Source organism: Artibeus jamaicensis, unplaced genomic scaffold (assembly GCF_021234435.1).
Source record: "Artibeus jamaicensis isolate MK-2021 breed Jamaican fruit bat unplaced genomic scaffold, CSHL_Jam_final contig_1127, whole genome shotgun sequence".
NCBI classification, from domain to species: domain Eukaryota; kingdom Metazoa; phylum Chordata; class Mammalia; order Chiroptera; family Phyllostomidae; genus Artibeus; species Artibeus jamaicensis.
Genome location: NW_026521219.1, coordinates 452,417 through 473,739, shown reverse-complemented (window position 1 = coordinate 473,739; position 21,323 = coordinate 452,417). Strand labels below are relative to the sequence as shown.

The 21,323-nt window shown below is 41.0% G+C and overlaps 1 protein-coding gene across 3 annotated transcripts; it reads right to left on the bottom strand.

Moving 5' to 3' along the window:
• Window positions 1-1,325: 1,325 nt before the first annotated feature.
• Window positions 1,326-16,691, bottom strand: OGFRL1 (opioid growth factor receptor like 1). Of its 3 annotated transcripts, none has more exons than XM_053664003.1 (8): window positions 16,361-16,691; window positions 12,735-12,821; window positions 12,499-12,580; window positions 7,500-7,578; window positions 7,341-7,407; window positions 7,088-7,233; window positions 2,020-2,737; window positions 1,326-1,572 (listed from the first exon to the last, which is right to left on the bottom strand). In XM_053664003.1, the coding sequence occupies exons 1-8, from the start codon at window positions 16,598-16,600 to the stop codon at window positions 1,543-1,545; spliced, it is 1,449 nt and encodes a 482-aa protein (XP_053519978.1). In that variant the 5' UTR covers window positions 16,601-16,691; the 3' UTR covers window positions 1,326-1,542. The 3 variants fall into 3 exon arrangements, with proteins under 3 accessions (XP_053519978.1, XP_053519979.1, XP_053519980.1); XM_053664004.1 differs by having other exon boundaries at window positions 12,499-12,577; XM_053664005.1 differs by having other exon boundaries at window positions 1,326-2,737.
• Between the last annotated feature and the right edge of the window lie 4,632 nt (window positions 16,692-21,323).

Genomic DNA, 21,323 nt, shown 5'->3' with positions numbered 1-21,323 from the left:
TCACAAGTTTTTAACATTATGCACTTAAAAAACAGTTTGAACACTTTATCATGTGCACAAAATTGGTGAGATGTTTTGAATTAAATTAATCATATTTCTAAAAGTCAGCCAAATGTGACACCCTGTTCTCACCCCTAACCCTACAAAGCTGTTTACTGAACTCTGTGGGGACAGTGTTACAGTAAACACCACATTAGAACCCATTTTTAAAAAAGAAATTGAAACACAAAGGCAGAACTGCTTCCCCAAATCCTAATGATCGCTTCACAAAACAGTAGAAAGCAAAAACTGGTATATTTTGGGAACCAAAAATGACAAATATTCTATATTTATTATAATATGATACACAACATGAGCGTTACTAACATTTATATAAACAAAGTCAAGTCTGAGCAACTGTGATGTTCCTGTAAACTTCAAAGCAATAAAATCGTGTTTCTAAAGGCATATTATGGGTGTGTTTATTTTCCAGAAATACTGTGCTTAAAATCCTCTGACCAATAAATTTAACAGAAGATGATACATGATGTGATGAGTAAATAGGACAGTTAACATTCCCTGGGGGGGAAATAGTACTTTTCTCAAAATCCTAAGAGGCACACAAAAGCCAATTTTTTTCTAAATAAAATAAAATGAAAAAGTCTTTCCTACTCATTGCTTTATTTGTATGCATGCTTTGAAGTTCTCACCACAGTGTTTCTGATTTTTCCTGATGTATAATAATAATTAGTTAACACATTACAAGAATGAAATTATTTGCTCGTGACCAATATTAACACATTAAGTGCTTATTAAAACCAAGTACATGGAATTTCAAATCTGTTCTCTATCTTAAGGTTTGCCAGTTTAGAGATGCAACAAATTGTAGTCCCTTGAAAAAAGATCCACATAACACTGAGATGTTCCAGGTTTTAGGGACCACTGCCTTGTTGCCAGTGCAAGAAGTATGCCTTTTAAAAATAAATAATTTTCTGCCCTGGCTTCTGTAGCTCAGTGGATTGAACACAGGCCTGTGAAGCAATGGGTCGCCAGTTCAATTCCCAACCAGGGCACATGCCTGGGTTGCAGACCAGGTCCCCAGTAGGGGACACATGAGAGGCAACCACACACTGATGTTTCTCTCCCACTTTCTCCTTCCCTTCCCCCTCTCTAAAAATAAATAAATAAAATATTTTTTAAAATAAAAATAAATTATTTCCTTTCTTATTTTTTTAATTCTTTAGTCATTTGCATTCAGAAACACGTACCAAATTTATATAGAACCACCACAGAAGGCAAAATTTTTTCTTGGACTTTTGCATCAAAAAAAAAATTTAAGCACTTAATACAGAAAACAACTTTATTGTTTCAAGCAAAGCAAATTCTTGAAATCACACAGTGGAAAGTTCCCCTCTGTTCCACTTCAATGTTAACACAGGAGTGCCCCCGAATGCACAGGAGGAATGCAGGTTCAGGAGGGGGAGTGCAGAGGGGGCGGGGAAAGGCCGAAAGACTGACAAATGGGCCGGAGGGATCACAGCTTCCCCAAGATATCCATTTCATCTATCGGGATGTCAAAATAAACATGTTGAGCTGTCGTAATAATAAAAAAAATCCAAATTACTTTCTGATTACATCTGAGAAGACCAGATTCTTCCAGCTTAAAAATAATTAACCCATAAATCGGTCAAAGGTGTGGCAACATAGTGAAATTATCCTGTTGGTTTCCGTCAGGTAGACTATAATCTCTCGATAGAATTTATTTGATATTACCAATACTCCGTGACTATTTCCAGATACATAAAAATAATTATAAAATAATTATTGTGTACAGAATTTGTAAACTCACATCCTAAAAGTGTTACAGATCACGTTTTATCTTAAAGCATCTTATTAAACTTATTGCCATCCAAAACTTAAAGAAAACCACAACGAAATGCTCACAACATAAATCACAAGCAGATGGCTACAATGTGAATTGAAACATGACCCGTGTTCTCTAGGAAAGGCTGCCCCGCAACTTTCTCCTGCCTAACCTACCCTGCTTGGTGGGGTTCCGATAATTCCCTGTGACAGCGCATCATCCTGAGAGCCTGGACTTCCAGGGTTCTCACAGTCTTTGTTATGATTTTCACCTTCTTCGCCTTCTTCAGGAGGCGGTGCACTCTGCTTTTCCTCGGTGGGATCACTCGTTGTTTTTTCTGGTAGAGAATCTGAGTGCTCGGCGTTGCCGTCCTTCTCGGCGCTCCTTGGCCCGGCAGTCTCGCTGCTGGGCTCGGCGCTGGGCTCGGCGCTGGGCCCGGCGCTGGGCCCGGCGCTGGGCCCGTCTGTCTCCTCTCCGGGCTCCCTGGGTGCCACTTTCTTTTCTTCAGCTGCTTTGCTAGTTACGTGAGCAGCTGAGGAGGAATTTTTGGAGTCCTTAGGTTTTTTGTGCATAGAAGTCTGACTGGAGGTGGGAGGGGAGGGCATTTTCTGGGCTTTGCTTCCTTCTGACTCTTCTTTCCTAGGTGGCCCCCAGATAAAGTTCTCTGAAGGCGTGTAATGTTTCTGGGCGAACCGCAGGAGCTTCCTCCTTTCCCTTCTGTCTCTAATTGTATAAACAAAATACTCCAGAGCGCTCTGCTTAATATTGGGAATAGTATTTTCCACGAGAGCTTCATGAAGAATAAATTTTACAAGAGGAGATTTAAAACTTTCATATCCAAGCTCACCAAGGCTTTTAAGAATACGGGTGATTCTTAAGTAGTTGTGCTGGGACCTAGAAGAGAGGATTGAATAAAATGAGGGGGCGGGGAACCAGGTGCAGGAAAGCAGGGGAATAAAAGCTGCTCAGAAAATATTTTGTGTGGAACTTTAAGCCATGGAAATAAGCCTTGTAATGACTTCACTGAAAGTCATATTGGAAACACCATTAAGAAAAATAAATTACAAGGTATTAAACCCTCATACTTCAATGTAATATTAATTCATATGCAACTCAAACATATAATATACATTTCCTTGTTTCTTAAGGTCTTCATATTTGAAAAATATTTAGATTAAAATTTATTCCCATTGCTGTTGAATTACTGTGTGTTTCTTAAATATACTGAGGATTAGTGATCTACTAGAGTATTTATTTGCAACAACAGCACTGTACTGTACCTTGCACGGATAACCAATATAAAATCCAAACACGATGTTAGCTATTAACTGAATGGTATGATCTGTACTATCAGCTGGTCAGCAAAATCTACCCTATTAGTCAACGCCTAAGGAAAGCAGGAAAAAACACTCTTACTAGAACAATTCTGACAAAAGATGCAACACTGACTGCCTTGGCAGAGTGTAGTTTAACAGTGAGGGCCGGGCCTCGGAGTCAGACCTGCGTTTCCACCTGGCTCTGCCACACACAGCTATGTGACATGACAATGGCTCACTGAGGCTGTATCCTCATTTGCTGAACTTACAATGAACTGTTGTAAGAATCAAATACGCAGGTCACGCAGACCTCAATAAATAACAGATAGTATTTAACATTAATGTTAATTATTTTAAAATGTGGTATTAAGAGCCACCACGTTTGTACCTATTCCAACTTAATAACTTAATCCTTTTCCATCCCTGGCGTCTCCGTTCCTCTTTCCCTATCAGAGAATTTTAGATTTTCCTTCCAATGATGCTGATTCCAAAGATGCCTTTTGCCCCAGATTGCACTATGATCTTTCTCCTCTGTCCCAGTAGTAAGACCATCGAGGTGAATGCTTCGCAATCCCATCCTGTCACAAGGCACAATCTACTTCCCCCACTTCACTCAGCCCAATAGTTAGCTGCCTCGTTACACATGCCTGGCTGCATCCTAAAGGACCTTCAGGTCCGTCTGGCAGCCATGTGTTGTCAATAACAGCCCAGGTTATTTGTTTCTCCAATATCGCAACACAGCCATAAACACTGGTCATTTCTAACTTCCTAACACCTGTTTTATACCTCAGACACTATACTCTATACAAGCATTGCATATACCTGTACTGGCTTCCAAAAGTGCTTCAAGAATTTCACTTAGAACTAAGTAGCAAATTATTTGGGAACAATGGAGAAGGATGTTAATGAATTAGCTGAGGGAAACAAGGAAGTAGTTCTAGGATCTCACATTTTAATAAAAGAGTCTGGAAAAAACAAATACCTTAAAGGATTTAAGCTAAGCAAACACTAGAACAGAGAAGTCCAACAGTGTTTATCATCACCACCTGTCAGGATATTTATCAAATAGTATCAAAAAGTATCATTATCTTCATATTCAACTCTCTGAAGGCAAAGGATGAAACATAGCACAGATTATATCTCAGCCTTATGAATCTGAACTTTATTATCGTTAGGAAGTAAGGGTATTTTGAGACAATACAAATTCTGTTGAAGTTAAGACAATGTGCCATTAAGGGCAGAATTAACTTAGTTGTTAGGTTTAGTTGTTAGATTCTGTATACTCTAAGAAGTTAGTGGTAAAACTCTTGGGCATCATCAGCCTCATAAATCTACAATAAAGAGAAGCAAGGAAAAGTAAAAGAATGTTTTTTTAAATATTAATGATGAGTTACATGGCGTAACAAAATGTACTATATTTGCAATCAGCTTAATTTCACCTCTCCAATCCAAAATAGCCAAATGGCCAAAATAACATTTTTTGTACACATTTATCTATATCTACACATTTTCCAATTAAAAATATTTATATAATAGTAGAAAAGGACAAAAACTTGGGTTAAAGAGAATAAAGATCAGTATTATGGAACAAAATTATATAAGAAATAAACTGGGTGTTTCATATGACTTGAAATAAATGTCACAAACAAAGACAAAATGGAAGAAGAGTAGCTAAAACCCTCCGAATACTATGAGCAGTCTTAGGGGTTATGCCCCAGATAAGCAAGAGATGCTGGACTTCAGACAGAGGCAAGGGCTCTCACTGTCAGGAAGACCAAGTAGGTGAAGAGAGAACACACAAAAGGCAAGAACCAGGAGACAACCAGAATGTAATTTTAGGACAGTATAAATGTAACTACTCCTTAACTGTTAAGAAGCTGAAATTACATTTGACCCTTTGAAGGCAACTGGGACCCTGATGTGGCCCCCAGTGAAAATGAGTTGGACACCTCCGGTCTAAAATATGGCTCAGTCACCTAGGGTGATCACAGACAAAATTGGAAATACATATTAGTGATTGGCAGCATCATGTTTGAAAGTGTATCACTTCTTTTAGTCATGGTCACTTTTTCACTGAACATTATTTCATTCAGTACTTTTTGTCTGCCGGGCTATTATATATAAATAAAGTTCCCTACCTACTCTAATAAGCTCCAGATAGCATATAGATTAAAACACAAATAAGTTATGACATTTAAGGATAAATCAGAAAAGAACCCAACTGAAGAAAAAAATGGAAGAGAAGTCTTCCTATAATCCCCTATAATTTGTTCAAATCTAGTCAATATAATTTTTTGGTAACTAAACCTCAAAGGATAGTTGTTTTCTGGAAGATTTCATGGCAGTTCACAGCTGGAAAAGCTCTATGCAATAAGCAGGGAAAGGAAACAGAGAGATGACGGGTGGTAGGAGGTCAAGGAGCTGGATGAGGCAGGGAAGTGAGACAAGACAGCTAGCTAGTTCAGGCTGCTCTCCCCGACTCAGCCCAGGAGATCGTTTAACTAAAACCTTCATCAGGGCCGTCTGCAGCTATCAATGAAAGGATCTGACAATATAACCCCAAGGACGACTGAAGCTGACAAACATTATGTTGTTCATCATTTATTCATTCAACAAACATCTGCTAAACAAGATTGCTATTCCAACCAAAAACAAGTTGGAGACAGAGATTCTCTAAAACGATAAACATGAGTACAAGAAAGATGAGGTACTATCAGATCCTCTCCAAAGATTTACTTCTGCCATCCTGCAGGTCAACAGGCCACTTGCATTCAGCTTTCTTTGACAGTATGGCATAGCTGCTTAGAAACTTTGTCCCAAGCGAGCTACCTGCATGGCTTAGGCAGGGGCTTACATACTTCTGCTTTAAGTGGCCCATCTAATTCAAATTTAACTTGATTTATGAGTTAATGGGTCTTCTAATCAGGACCATTAAGCTTTGTGCCCACATCATCAATTTTAATATAAGCCACCATTTTAATAGTGTTGACTATAACTAATAACGTAAAGAAAGGTTTAAACATTAATACTTATTTTACTAAAGCAAGATGAAAGTTCTAGGTACACACAAACATTTTAGTTAATTGATGCACAAAATTTTGATTTGTTTTGGACAAGTAAAAATTTCTTAGGTAATTTAAAATTTTTTTCTTTTAGTTCCTGCCCAGTTCAGCTAATTAACATGTGCTAAAAAAAATGCTTTAAAGCTGTTGGTTTTATAGTCCAACTTGTCTCACAAGTCACCCTATAATTAAAAGGAAAAGAGCCAGCTTGAATGTAAAAAAAAGCAAGAAAAATAAACTTTAGATACAATATTAACGAAAGTTATAAATATCTCAGCAAAAGAAGAATGCAAAGCAAATCCAAATAAACTATTACAATTTCCTTCATAGCTTTTGAGATTTATTAACCAAAAATGGCCTTTGTTTTTGACCTAAATAGCATAGGCTCTAATTTTCCCTCTTTTTTAAGTAAAATGTATGAGAGCATCTCAACCTTACAAAACGATTTCTATGTCATAGGCTTAGTTCATGGATGTACTCTAAGGCACCATGCTTGAGGAGCAGACTATGCCACAACAAGCTGACAACCTAGTAGATGGGATTCAGCAAACCATACCCAGACAGTAACGATAAATGCCAAGACACACAGTGCAAACAGGGAAAGAGGCCATGCTGACTGTGGGCAGCGGACAGCTTACAGGAAGAAACAGCTTGAAGCTGAGCATCCAGATTCCTACTTATAATTTCGTTCTTTTTTGTTGTTCAGTTTTGTTTTAGAATATAGAGCAGAGAATAAGACGCATTTCAGACTAGCTTCTGAATTCAAATCCCTGGCTCCATCTGCTAGTTGTGCTTGTGTTCTGCAGAGAATCCCAACCCTGGGAAAGGAACATGCTGGCCTGATGGACCGCGAGGGCTTTACTTACTCATTCAGATGCTGAAACCTTTCCTGCCAGTTAACAGCCCGAGCAACATTTCCAGTTTTATCAATCAGTTTTATTCCAAAAAATTCTAACATCATTTTATAAGCCAGGAGAAATCTTCTAATTGCTTCTTTTGTTTTTTTGAATTCCTAATGAAAAGAAAAAAAGTCAGGTGAAATGATTCAGTACTTAACGGGCCAATAAAATAGCAATATTATTTGGCCATCTCATATAAAATAAAATGAGCTTGCATTACCTCAATTTCATATGTAGTTAGTTCTTTAGCATAAAAGTTCAAGCCTTGTTCTCGCAGGGGAAAAAGCCTATTTTTTAGAAAAATAATACTTATTAATGTAGTCTGGCAAGCATAATCATTAAACAGGACATGGTTCAAGACAGGTAATGTGCAACTGACCATTGAATGTAAGTGTGGTTGTGCTCCAGCTTTTCATAATCTCCTTTCCACTTATTTAGAACTTCTTCAATGTAAACGCCTACAGAGTAAATATTCAGAAAGTGAATGAGACATTTAAAATATTGTTGAAGGCATTTTATCACTTAAACTTTATATTAAACTTTTAAAATATTAGTAATACCACTCAAGATAAGGCTTTTATTTTTTTTAATGTATTTTATTGTTATTACAATACTCTCATTTCTCCCCCTCTGCCCTATACGCCCCTCCCACAAGCATTCCCTCCCTTTAGTTCATCTCCATGGCTCATACATAGAAGTTCTTTGGCTCCTCCATTTCCCATACTATTCTTAACCTCCCCCTGTCTGCTTTGGTTACCAGCTAGGCTTATTTCCTGTACATTTACCCCCATTCTCTCCCCCCTTCACACTGATAACCCTCCATGTGATCTCCATTTCTGTGATTCTGTTCCTGTTCTAGTTGTCTGCATAGTTTGTTTTTATTTTGGGGTTTTGTGGGGTTTTTTGTTCAGTTGTTGACAATTGTGAGTTTGTTGTCATTTTACTGTTCATATTTTTTATCTTCTTCTTTTTCTTAGGTAAATCCCTTTAACATTTCATATAATGGCTTGGTGATGACGAATTCCTTAAACTTGACCTTATCTGGAAAGCATTTTATCTGCCCTTTCATTGTAAATAATAGCTTTGGTGCACAGAGTAAACTTGGATGTAGGTCCTTGCCTTTCATGACTTGGAATACTTCTTTCCAGTCCCTTCTTGCTTGGAAGGTTTCCTTTGAGAAAGATTATCAGCTGATAGTCTTATGGCAACTCATTTGTAGGTAACTGTCTCCTTTTCTCTTGCTGCTTTTAAGATTCTCTCTTTCTTTATCTTTAGTCTTGGGCATGTAATTGTGATGTGTTTTGGCGTTGCCCTCTGTGGGTCCAACTTCTTTGGGACTCTCTGAGCTTCCTGGACTTGTATGTCTATTTCTTTGCCAGATTAAGGAAGTTTCCTTTCATTATTTTTTCAAATAAGTTTTCAATTTCTTGCTCTTCCTCTTCTCCTTCTGGCACCCCTATGACCCAGAGGTTCCTAAGCCTCTCCTCGTTTTTTGAATTCTTGTTTCTTCATTCTGTTCTGGTTGGATGTTTCTTCCATCCTTCTGCTCCGAATCAGGTTTCCTTCCCTTCACTGTTGCTTCCCTATTTTTCTTTATCTCACTTGGCATAACCTTCACTTTTTCCTCTACTCTCAACCATGCTCAACCATTTCTGAAAGCACCCTGATTACCAGTGTTTTGAACTCTGCATCTGATAGGTTGGCTATCTCTTCATAGTTTAGTTTTATTTTTGAAGCTTTGGTCTGTTTTTCATTAGGGCCATATATATTTTTTGTCTTGGAGCAGCTGTTATAACATAAGGGACAGATCCTTAGGCATTCACCAGGGCAGGGCAACCCAGGTTACTGTGTTGTGACACCGTATGTGGGGGAGGGGTCTAAGAGGGATCAATGCCACTTGCTTGGCTTCCAGCTGACTTTCAGTCACTTCCCCCACTTCCCACAAGCAAATTGGATCCTTCTGGTGCTGACTCCTGGGTGGGTAGGTTTGTGTACATTCTAGGACACTGTGGACCTCTCCAACAAACTCTTCTGTGAGGCTTGGAGTTTCTCTCACCACTGCAACCCCCATAGGTTTTTACCGCCAGAGGTTCTGAGGCTTTATTTCCCTGCACTGGAACCCCGGGTTGCCTGGTCTGTGCCACTCCCCAGCTGTTCTTCCCATTTATCCGCATGCAAATGTGGGACCACCTGGTCTCCCAGCCACCACCTTGCTGGTTCCAATCCACCAGCTGCCGCCTTGCCCAACCAGGTCCTTCAGCCACTCCCTTGCCACAAGTTCTCTCTGCCAGGTTTCTGCCTGTCTCTGCCCCTCCTACCAGTCTGGATGAATGTTTCTTCTTTAACCCTTTGCTTGTCAGACTTCTATACAGTTCAATTTTCTGGCAGTTATGGTTGTTTTTTATTTTTATATTTGTTGTTGTCCTTCTTTAGGTTGTGCAAGGAGGTAAAGTACATCTACCTACACCTATATCTTGGCCGCAAGTCAAGAATAAGGCTTTTAAAAGATGAATTCCCTGTGCCATATACTTAGTTACATAATAAGCCTAATTTATTTTTAAAGCGACACCCCAAATTGCAGAAAGTTCTATTGAACAATGTTACTATAACATAGAGATTGGCAAAGTATGCTTTGACATCTGTTTTATAAGTAAAGTTTTACTGGAACACAGCCATGCACAAATGAGTAATATTCGCTTATGCATTTATACTAGAACAGCAGAGTTTAGCAGCTGCAATAGAGACCACATGGCCCACAAAGCTGAAAATATTTACTATCTGGCCCTGTACAGAAAAAGTTTAGAATACAGTCCCTATTCCAAAGAGTCATGTAGTTCTTTAAATACCAGATAGGATCAAAATGAAATGAATCCCAAGGAAAAAGAAAGGAGGGAGGAAGAGAAAGAGGAGACAAGCAAGGAAAAGAGAGAAAGAAAAGGAGTAATAAAAAAAAAAAAGGTGTTGAGTACCTCCTATATGTTGGGCCCATAATATATTCAATATATGATGTATACACACACATATATATATGGTATATATACATACATATGTGTGTGTACATATATATCACCTACCTTAATTTTCACAGACCTCTCCCAAAGCAGTGTTATTATCTCCACTTTACTAATGAGGAAATTGTATGATTTGTTCAAAGTCACACACTAATAAAAGAAGAAATGTAGAAATAGGACACAGGTCTTTCTGGTTTCAAAAAGTGAGCCCTCTTTACCACATTCTCTCATTCCCTTAACAGGGGTGTCCAACCTTTTGGCATCTCTAGGCCACACTGTAAGAAGAATTGTCTTGGTCCACACACTAAAGATGTTGTGACATGTAATTACAAAAAAAGACCTCATAATGTTTCAAGTAAATTTACAGTTCTGTGTTGGGCCGCATTCATAGCCATCCTGGGCTGCGTGCAGCTTGTGGGCCACAGGTTGGACACCCTGCCCTAGAAGAACTTATTATAACAAAATCTCACTTCGATCTGTCTAGGTCTTTTTAATTGTCTATTTGGCTATTTAGTCACTCTTGTAGAAAAGAAGCATAATTTAATATTTCTCTAAATATAACTTATTTTTGTCTCCTCCAGAAATCACCTGTTTGTAGTAGAGGGTCACTCTGAAAAGGTTTGGTAAAAAGTTGTTTTTGAATCGTCCTGTTGGCTTTATCAGCAGGTTTAAACCATTTACCTCCATAGTTTCCTATCTGTTTTCCCTTCCAACTGCCCCCTGTCTTATTTAATAAGTAAAATACATTACTATAGACTTATTATGCTTATTGTCATATATGTGTGTGTGTACACATACTAGGGAGGAAAGTGTGTGAGTTGAGGTCATTTATATTTAATAAACTAGAATAATATTTTATGTGACCCTAGCTAAAATTTCTGACCTTACAAGATTTCCAAATAAATTTTGTGATAAAGATTACAAGAAAAATGAATGCATTTCTTAAAATTATTCCTTTAATTTACTACCTCCTATATAAACCAACTATTAGAAATATAAAAATAATTCCGTTAAATACTATCATATCTCTGTGTGTAATGTTTTTACTATTTGAAGGTGTTCCTTTAGGTAAATTTTAGTAAATTCAAATCAGAGTCAAATAAACAATCTATCATTGCATTTCTTCAAAAAGTTTTCTTACCCCAAATTACAAAAAAATACTAATAGTTATTTAACATTATTTCAATTAATAAAAAATAAGTATGTTTCTACAGTTCGTAAATACAACAGAGCATTTTAACCCAGAGTTTTCCTTCCAAATCAGAGCAGATTTTGGGGACACTAGAAAGTTAGTTAAAGACAAGTAGATCTAGTCATTTCAGCAACGTTAAGTCCTACTTCCCAGATGGTGTGCTTCTCAGTTCACAGCACAAAGAATTCCTCCCCCAAACACTCCACCCAGCCTTTAGATAGCCTTCCTCCACTTAGTTCACCAAGGAAGCAAGGTCCTGCCACTTGAAAGTTCTGTGATGCGTGACCCGTGTTCCTGACTCACACTGCTATGGTTTTGGCTCAATTTCCACTGAGACCCAGGGCTATTTCATCCCCTTAGAGAGATAAGGGCTCTAAGGAGAGAAGCCAGCTCTGCTGGTTTGACCTGGATAAAATCAGCAGCCCACTGTGAATCACAGCATGGTGCCTCACTGACATACGGATCCTTTCACAGTAGGTTTAAAAAAGACCTAGGAGGGCAACTGTGAAGTCTTGAAGGAGGCAAGTTATTTGGCAAAGCTGAATGGAGACCTACTGTATATGCAGTAGCTCCCTTCCCAGACTGGGTACTGAACTAGGATTGCCACAGCTCCCTGACTCCGGAATCTGAAAGTCTACAGGAAAGTTAATTCTAATATAAACATTGCCTTTCAATTATGTTCTAAATAATTTTCAGGTATGGCACTGTGGAAAGAATACTGAACTCTGGAACCTAGACCCTACTCCACAATTAAGTGACACAACAAGTCAGTCATTCCAGAGGTAAGACCTTGTGACCTTATATTTTAAATGAGGAAGCTGAATGTGATCTCTAAAATCCTTAATATTCTAATTTTCTAAAAATGGTTTTAGATTTTAAAAATGTCCTCTCCTTTCCACTCACAATAATGGCCCCCGCTACTTTTCAGACCACAGCCACTGTAACCAGGTGGCAGGAAGGTATCACTAATCTACAGTTATTCCTCCAGAATTTGCCAAGTGAATACTAACAATTCTCGGGTCTCGGACTTTGAGGACACATTAGATTGCACAGCAAAGTAAGTCTAGTCCACAAACAAATGTGTTGAGAATGTACTGACCATGTAATAAACAAAGAATAACTCAGTGTACTTATTCTTTAGACTTTGCTTCTTACCAATGTAGCAGATTACTCACCATCTGGCTTAAATGGAATTTTATTCTTATAAAAGCGAAGATTGCTCAAGTCATTTTGATATCGGATATCTTTGAAGTTCTGCTAAAGAAAAAAATAAATCAATCTCCAGCATATGGACATGTTTTAAAAAGCACAAAGACCCTTCTTGCATGTCTATTCATTGGCCACAGAATAAGAAAACAGAACAGAAATATTTTATAATCATTTTTAGGAAAAAAAGCATTCCATATCTTACTGGGTACTGGTGTCGATATTTGTACAAATCCCTCGCAGCATAAAAACTTCTCTTTGGTTTGGCAGTTGCTTCTGTGGAATCAGCAGCCTAAAACAAAAGGTGAGGTTCCATTCACATGTTGCAGCAAGAGAATTCCACTGAGAAATTTCCAGAACATAAAACAATGAACATCCGTAAGAAAGCCTAAAGAGTGTCAAGCTGTCCAGATCACTAAAAATATTATAATGTTCTTCTAATATTGTTTACTAACAACATTTGTGGGCATTCCACCTTCCTGATTTAAACCCAGTAACTTTTGTCCTAAGGTGTTTTACTAAATAACAAACTTTATTACTTACCAAAAGCTTACAGAGGCTAAATGTTAGGGATAAATATCCATCAGAAATAGAACTCAACATAAATTTAACACATATAGTTTACAATAGGTCACACAAGTGTTTCTATGGCAAAACTTATTTGAGAATACTGTACATGACACTAAAAAAGTAAGATAATAAGTCAATGCTACATAGAAAATTATCATTAATTTTACAACATTATCTTCATTTGGGAATCAAGTAATTTATGTAAGAAAAAGAGGCTTTTAAAACAAACTAAACAGCTTTCTAAACTCCATCCTTCATAGCACCATAATAAGTACACAAAGGCATGAAAATAGTGTTGATTCACTGATAATACCATGTAATATAAACTAGCAAATTTAAAATATATGCACACACAGAAATGAAAGCTCTCAAACGGAATGAGCTTCAGATTGTTAACGACTTATATGTAGTAGTTTTTGATATTACTTATGTTCTGAAGAAAATACCCAGCACCATGAAGTAATTTTTAAAGTGTGAGATGTAGATCAATGTAACTGATTTACAGTCCATGTGTACACTAAAGAACACTACGCTGCGCAAGTACAAGTGCCCAGTGTCTCCCAACAGGACAACGAGACTGACGACAAGGACGAGCCTTTCCTCATCATCCCCTCTCCTATTCCTATTGAGACTGGTATCCTATAAGCAATTTTTGAAGTGGTATAATTGTCACTATTACTACAAGTACAGAGATACCTTAATACCACATCTCTGATGTTCAACATTCGCTACTCTATCATGTTACATAAACAAGGAAAAGTTTAAATTCTGCTCCTTGCCACACATTTCAAAATAGCTCTGCCTAGCAAGTTTCTGAATCTATTTAATCTGAGCTACAACCATATGAATCATCATCCTACATTTGTATAGAAAGCACTTTTGCATTTACAAAGCACTTACGTATATATTATTTCATTTGATTCTTCAATACACCTCGCTGGCAGATATTAGTGTTTCCATCTTAGAAACAAGGTAACCCAAGCTTAAAGAAGTTCAAAGAGACCCAGAGCTCAATGACAGGAAAGGAACTAGAATTCCATGATCTGAGTTCACAGTCCAACTTTAATTAGGTACAAATCAATTTCAGCTCCACTGTAAGTAAAGGATTCACTATTTGGTATCATTTCAACAGCCCAAGCCTCAGAAGCAGTCTTGGGCTCAGTCTCAACTCTAAACCAAGGAGAGCCCTAGGCTTAGACATCATTCTTCACCACTCCTTGATGACCTGGTATCTTCCCATGACTTTAAATACCATCAATCTTCTGTTTTAATTTTATTTATTTACTTATTTATTTGTTTATTTATTTACTTATTTATTTATTTATTCATAGAAGGGAAGGGAGGGAGAAAGAGTGGGAGAGAAACATCAATGTATGGTTGCCTGTCATGTGCCCTCAACTGGGTACCTGGCCAGCAACCCAGGGATGTACCTTGACTGGGATTCAAACTGGAGACCCTTTGGTTCATAGGCTAGCACTCACTCCACTGAGCCACACCAGCCGGGGCTGTAAATACCACCAATCTTATACACCGAGGACTCCAGTTTTGGACTGGGGTTCCATTGGCAGGTGTAACTAACTACTCAACTTTGATATGCAATAGAGTATCAAACTCAAGAGAATTTTTTATTTAACCTCTGAAGCTGCTTTCTCCCTAGACTGCCCCATCTGAGTTAATGGCAACATCACTTGTCAAACAGAGGTAGCGAGAAGCAGTCAGTTTGAGATAAATTTTAAAGGTAGCTCCAGTAGTACTTGCAAGTGAATTGACTGTGTGGAGTAGGGAACATATACGATTGATAGTCAAAAAGCAAAATAAAAAGAGTAGAAGTTAGATGGTGATACCAACAAGAAAAATTAATCATTAAAAGGAAAAAAAGAGGGCTGGTGTGGTCTACATTTACTGGGGTTGCAGTGAACTGATTAAAATACTAATTATCAAATTGGTTTACACAGATGGACCTGGTGTGTTTTGATAACTGAAACTTCTTTAGAAGGTTAATTAATTGGGAGACAAGTGGAAGGGGAAAAACTAGACCACAGAATACAGTGGTCTAGTACTTTCCTGGACTTGAGTTCACAATGCAAAATGACCCAGCAGCAAACCAGATCACGAGGCCAGAAGAATATAATTCCAACAGGTTAAAGATTCCGACATTGGTGACAGATATACCGGGGTTTGCATCATTCTCTCTCTTTGATCTTGAGCAAGCGTCTCTCTAGGCCTGTTTTCTCTAAAATGAGAATTAAAAACAGCAACTCCCACCCCACCTCCAAACTGCAGCTAATTGAAATAACTCCTATAGCATAGAGCTTGCACTAATACTTTGTTTCCTTCTGACCTAAATAAGATGATCAACAAGCTGTATGAGGCAGCCTTAGCTCTAATACTTAGGAGGTGATTCCTCTCCTCTAGAAAAGAACCCTGTGGTCACTTGTGACTTTCAGCTCCGTTGTTTTCACTCTCGTTTATTCCCACAGTTGGCAGAGAAGGGCCCAATGCAGAACAACAAACCTTGAATGCCGCCACAGTGCACACTTCCTCAGAGAGTGAGCTATACAGTTCCTCCTTTTTAAAGTTTTCTGAATTATTCTTAGTTCCTTCTAAGGTTATTTGGGATATTTGTCTTTTTACTAACCTCTCCCCCGAATTGAATTAGGTAAAATGATTAGCCACAGTTAGATCAACAAGTTTTCTGGGTGAAATAAGATTTTCAGGAGTGGCCTGAACTCGGCTGAAAGGCCTTACTTGGGGAAAAAAACTGTGACATTTTAACTTCGGGTGGGGGACCTCCAACAATATTTTAGAGGCTTTAGACCCCCCTGTGGGGGAGAATGTTTGCTTACTGATCAACTGCAGTCCCGCCTTATTCTGGGTCATTTTTACCAATAACACGTTCTAGACCGGTTTCCACAATCCTCTATTTTTAGACAGGTTCCTTCCACCCCGCCTTTGCCTCGTCCAGCTGCGCAGCGGAGGCAAACACCCGTTCAAGTTGGGTTCAGCCTTAAGGGACTTCCTCGTCGTGCCTGCGGTCAGGCCCCATGTTGGCAGCGATCAGACCGCGGCGCTAACCGCCACCGCAGGCCGGGGAGTCTGCGGGGCAGCAGGGCGGCGGGTGGCGCGGAGGGGTCTGGCCCCGAAGGGCGAACAGCCGCCCCGCGCCCCTGCCCTCCGCGCGCAGGCAGCCGGGCGCCCGCTCCTCGCGCAGGCGACGTCCTCCGCCCCGGCCCAGCCCGAGGCCACGGCGGGGCCGCGTACCTGCTCGGCGCGCGCCGCCTCGGCGTCCTCGTCCGGCGCGGGGCTGGCGCGGGAACGCCCGCCGGCTCGCTCCGGGGGCTGCGCGGGCAGCTCGGGCTCCTGCCCCAGGCCCTCGCCGCCGCCGCCCGGCCCGGGCTCCTCGGGCTCGGGCTCGGGCTCCGAGTCCGTCTGCCAGGTGGAGTCGCAGTCCTCCACGGTGGTGGGCTCGCGGAAGCTGACTCCGCCGAGCAGGTTGCCCATTGAAGAGGCGGCGGCGGGCGCGGAGCGGCGCGGCTGCGGGGCGCGAGCTGCGGCAGGCGCGTTACCGGGGCCGGGGCATGGCCGCGGCGAGGGCGCAGGGCGGCAGCCTCGGCGCGCCCGCCGCCGCACTGCCTCAGCGCAGCGAGCGGCAGACGGGCGCACTGGCGGGGAGGAGCCGGCGGCCCCGAAACGGCCGCCGCCGCCAACGCTTGAACCCGCCCATCTGGTTCCTTCTCCTCCCCTTGGGCGGGAGCCGGCGGGAGCTCGCGGCCCAGGGGAGCGAACTGCCCCACCCCTCGGCCCACCGCCGCCCGAGGCTCGGGGGACACGCCTCACTTTTCACTCTACACCCCGCTCCCAAGTCTGCCTCCTTTCGGCCTTTTCAGGTCCCCAGAGGTGGATCAGGGTCGGCTGTTAACCTGCCCCTTCTCCCGCTCCCACCCCCAGGCAGGCAGCACTGGCTTGGGACTCTTTCCCTCTGAGCGGATCCCGCCCAGCTCCGGAGGGCGGGTTGCGGTGGACCTGAAGTCAAGGAGGTGTCTCAGTCCGCAGGCAAGTCCTGTCCAAAGCCCCTCCCCTGCTCCCTGCTGGTTCAAGAGGAAGATAAATTAGCTGCAGCAGAAGACAAAAGCTAATGGTGACCGGATACCATATAAACAGAAAACGCAAACTATGAAGACGATTTAGGGCAGCCACCTAGAGTCCCTGTGGTCTGAATAAAGTCAAAGCTACCTGTCACCTCGTCTAATGAGCAAAAGTCTCTCAAAACAAAACAGCAATAACGACTAGACTTTCCCATTGATCTGCGGACAGTGTTACTAATACCCACTCCAAATTGGCACTCTGAATAGAATAAAAACTCAGAATCCTTAGCCCCTTCGTTTGATCTGCATATGAAAGGTAGGGAGGTAGGGGGTTGGGGGAGGGGGACTTACAGAAGTACTTAAAGATAAAATAAAATAGTGTGATCCAGTAAGTGGCCCAGGGAAAAGTGACTACTGTAAACTTTGTATTATGACCTTCTAACAAGAAGGAAAAGGTCTCAAAGGCAGGCATGTCTATGTGTGCAGAACTTCCTGGGTACTCAGTAGACATTTGTTGAATATGGTTAGATATAGTTTAGATAGACAAGATTAAACTGGTGCACTTAAAATAGTTTCTGTTTTTAATGTGTCATGATAAAATAGCATACGGAATCAAGGTTGGCTGGACTGTTTCTAGAAGAATCGAGGTGAACAGGATGCTCACTCCACAGATAAGTCAGGGTTTTCTGTCTTCAAGCAAGGCAGCAGGAGATCCCAGCTGTGGCTCTGTCCCGAATCAGCTTCTGACCTGAATTTCCTCATTTCTAAAGCTGGACCAGATTTTATCCCTGGCGTCCCTTGCTGCTCTCACTTTGTATGATTCATGGCTGGGCAAAAGCTCTAAAACTAGTAAGTAATAGACACTAGACACACAAAAATACTTTTTGGTCATCATGGCTTAAGTGAAGAAGAAATGGGGCAGCAGCAGAATTTCTGAACCTAACTGCTCATATGTGGAGACTTGGATTCATCTTCCATTGACAGAGGACCCAGAACACGTTGCAGAAGTAAATGCTGTCCATCGCCATGAACACTGCAGACATAGAAAATCTGGGGATAGTTGGTGTGCCCAGGTGCTCCATCAGTCAGTTTAGGTATGTGTAAACCAAAGGTGGCCTTATATTTTGTGTCCTCCTTCCACGGAAACAGAGAGTCAAATTCCCCTCCTTTTGAATCAAGGGCTGAACTCAGTGGCTTGCTTTAGAAAATAGAATATGAGGATTTTCAAAAATAGAATATCTGGAATCTTCAAGGTTAAGCTTTAAGGACACTGGCATCTTCTATTGAGGTCTCTTGGGACATACTCTCTGGTAGCCCTGAGCTGTGATGTAAGAAGTTCAACCACCTTGAGATTGCCATGCCAGAAAAGCCACTATGCCTGTCTTCTGGTCACTAGTGCCAGCTGAACCCTGCCTTCCAGCATTCCCTGCTGAATCCTCCTGTTTTTGGTTATTGTTGTTGGGGTTTTTTGATTCTCTAGACAAGCCCACTCACCAGCTGAATACCCCCCAGTGACCTCGCTGATGCCATGTGAAACAAAGGAACTACTCAGCAGAGCCCTGCTCAAATTCCTGACCCTCAAAATAGTGAAATATAATAAAAAGGCTATTGTTCAAAGTCACTAAGTTTTGCGGTGGTTTCTTATCCAGCAATAGGTAATGGAACAGTATAAAGTGTCTGTGGAAGCCTGGATGTGTTTGTGTATATAACCACTGCAATTAAGTCTTTACTTTTCCACCACCTCTTAGCAATTTTTATAGGGCTGTAGATTCTTGTGCTAAGTTGTACAACATATCTTCTAAGGAACATAATTTTACATGAAATAGTATAACAACCTTAAGTAATAACTTTAAAAAGTAAATATAATTGATCACGTTGTGTTGGGCACTGCCCTGCCTGGTTTCAGGAATTGTAAACTGTCTTCCATGTCTAAGACTGTGAGCAACTTTTGGAATGGGAGCCACTGAGGAGACAAGGCTTGTCTCTGGCAGCAGATGCTGCCCCTGCTTCATCTCTGTGCCCCCAAAGTATGGTCAGATGGTCAGAGACAGGTGAGACCCCCCAGAGGAGGGGCAACCCAGGCCAGACACGATCACCTGGGAGGCCATCATGGAAGGACTGTGGGGGGGGCCTGCGACAAAGAGGGAGTGATGGATCCTCTCCCCTGGGCTGTGACAAAGCCGGAGTCCCCATGTCCTCTGGGAGAAGCGCTTCCTGGCTCTAATCCACTTAAGCATAAAAACCTATGATGGAGCCCTGACTGGTGTAGCTCAGTGGATTGAGAGCGGGCCTATGAACCACAGGATCGCAGTTTGATTCCCAGTCAGAGCATATGCCTGGGTTGCAGGCTAGTTCCCAGCAGGGGACGCACGGGAGGCAACCATACATTGATGTTTCTCTCCCTCTCTCCTCTCCCTTTCCCCTCTAAAGATAAACAAATAAAATCTTTAAAAAAACCTATGATAGGGAAGGCGGTGCAAGCCTTGTGCTGGGAACGACGGGCTCCCTGGGTAATTAGGCCTGAGAAGGAATATGTGAAACCCTGTGAGACCTGCTTTGTGTAAGAATGCTTTTAGTTAGATGATAAGGGCCCAAGCAGAAGAAGAGTTTATGTTCCCAAACTTCTGTAGCCTTTTAGCTGACAGGCTCTGGTTTAGAAGAAACCCTAATGGTTCTTTGTATACGATCTACTGGTTACTGCTCGACAATGATTAATAAGCTGTACCTGAACTCCTGTGCAAAAATCCCAATAAAAAGCCTGACTAGGCAAGGGTCGGGGCGCTCTGTCTGGTGAGAGTTGCCAGGCCGCTCCAAGCCGCTCTCCCCTTGAGAGGGCGGCCAGGCTGTTCTGAGGCTCTCCCCCCCTTGAGGGAGTAGCCGTGCAGGCCCTTTTCCTCCACAGGACCCGGTAGTCCATGTGAATTTGTCTCATGTCTCATCCATGACGCCGTGGGCACTGCTGGTCAGTGCACGAGTCAACATTGTGTCCAATTTATGTATTTAAGGAAGTTCATTCTGGAGGTCTCTCATCTCTAGGTTCTATACACAGAAATTACTGTATCTGAACACTTAAATGTTTCCATTATCCCTACCTTTAAAAATACTTAATATTCCTGCATTAATACTAAAGAAGTATGCCTTTGTCTCATATAAAAAAATTCAGTGCCGGGTATATATCAATTTATCGATATATTTTAGCTCTAATCATAACTTATCCAATGTTGTCAAAGAACATTGAATTCAACTCTGATATATATTATATGAAACAAGGAGGAACTACTATCACAATTATCTATTAGAAAGTATAACTTCTGCTTCCCTATATCCAAAGTCTACCCTAAGCTATACAAACATTATAGCCCTGCTTCAGTGTAACTGTTTTCAGCCTTATCATGCTTCAATCATGTCCCCGACGGATGAGGCCATTTAAGAAGAAACCTAGGCTGCAGGGACACAACATTTTTTGGATAGAACCAAAAACACATTTAGCGTATAATAAATGGTTTGTTTTTATAGCAAATTGTGTTTTAGGAAAGTCCAGAGAGAAAGTTTATTGTTATGTAATTTCCTTTGACAGCCTTTCAAATAAAAGGAATGGGTAGATCAGAGCTCAGGAGTTAAATTCTCAGTAGCCCCTAGGAACTTCATACCTATGGAGAAAAATACAGTGTTATAAAGATATTACCCTCTTATCAAAAGCAACCTTATTTCTATTATTTCCGGTATTTCTTTCTGTTGTTTTTATTATTTTGTAGTAAAGTAAAAGTGTTGGGAGTAGATCACTGATGTCATCCACAGACTGGAGAAGTTGGAGCACCCTGGCTGCACACGGGAGGTGCCTTCTGCAGCCTTGCCGGGCCCCTGGAGTGTTGGCTAATCCCCCAAAGCAACAGTGTACTGTGTTGCCTGAAAACTAAGAAGCAGCTGATTCTAAAATGCATCTTACTTTAGGGACATTAAATTTAAATAACATGCCATTGTACAATCCATGCAATACTGTGGTTTGCATGGAGAGAAGTTTAACATTTTCAAAGGACTAATTTATTTCTAAGAAAGACTTTTCAGTTCAAAGGCCAATTCTAGATTCATATTCAATACTCAGTATTTTCACTGCTTAAAGCCCTTTATACCAATCACAC

What these genes read in the sequence shown, in the direction of transcription:
- OGFRL1 (XM_053664003.1), bottom strand. Translation starts at nt 16,600, where the DNA reads ATGGGCAACCTGCTCGGCGGAGTCAGCTTCCGCGAGCCCACCACCGTG. An exon ending in AATTCCATTTAAGCCAGATG is followed by an intron (nt 7,579 to 12,498) that starts GTGAGTAATCTG and finishes TTTACTCTGTAG; the next exon opens with GCGTTTACATTGAAGAAGTT. An exon ending in AACCACACTTACATTCAATG is followed by an intron (nt 7,408 to 7,499) that starts GTCAGTTGCACA and finishes TCTAAAAAATAG; the next exon opens with GCTTTTTCCCCTGCGAGAAC.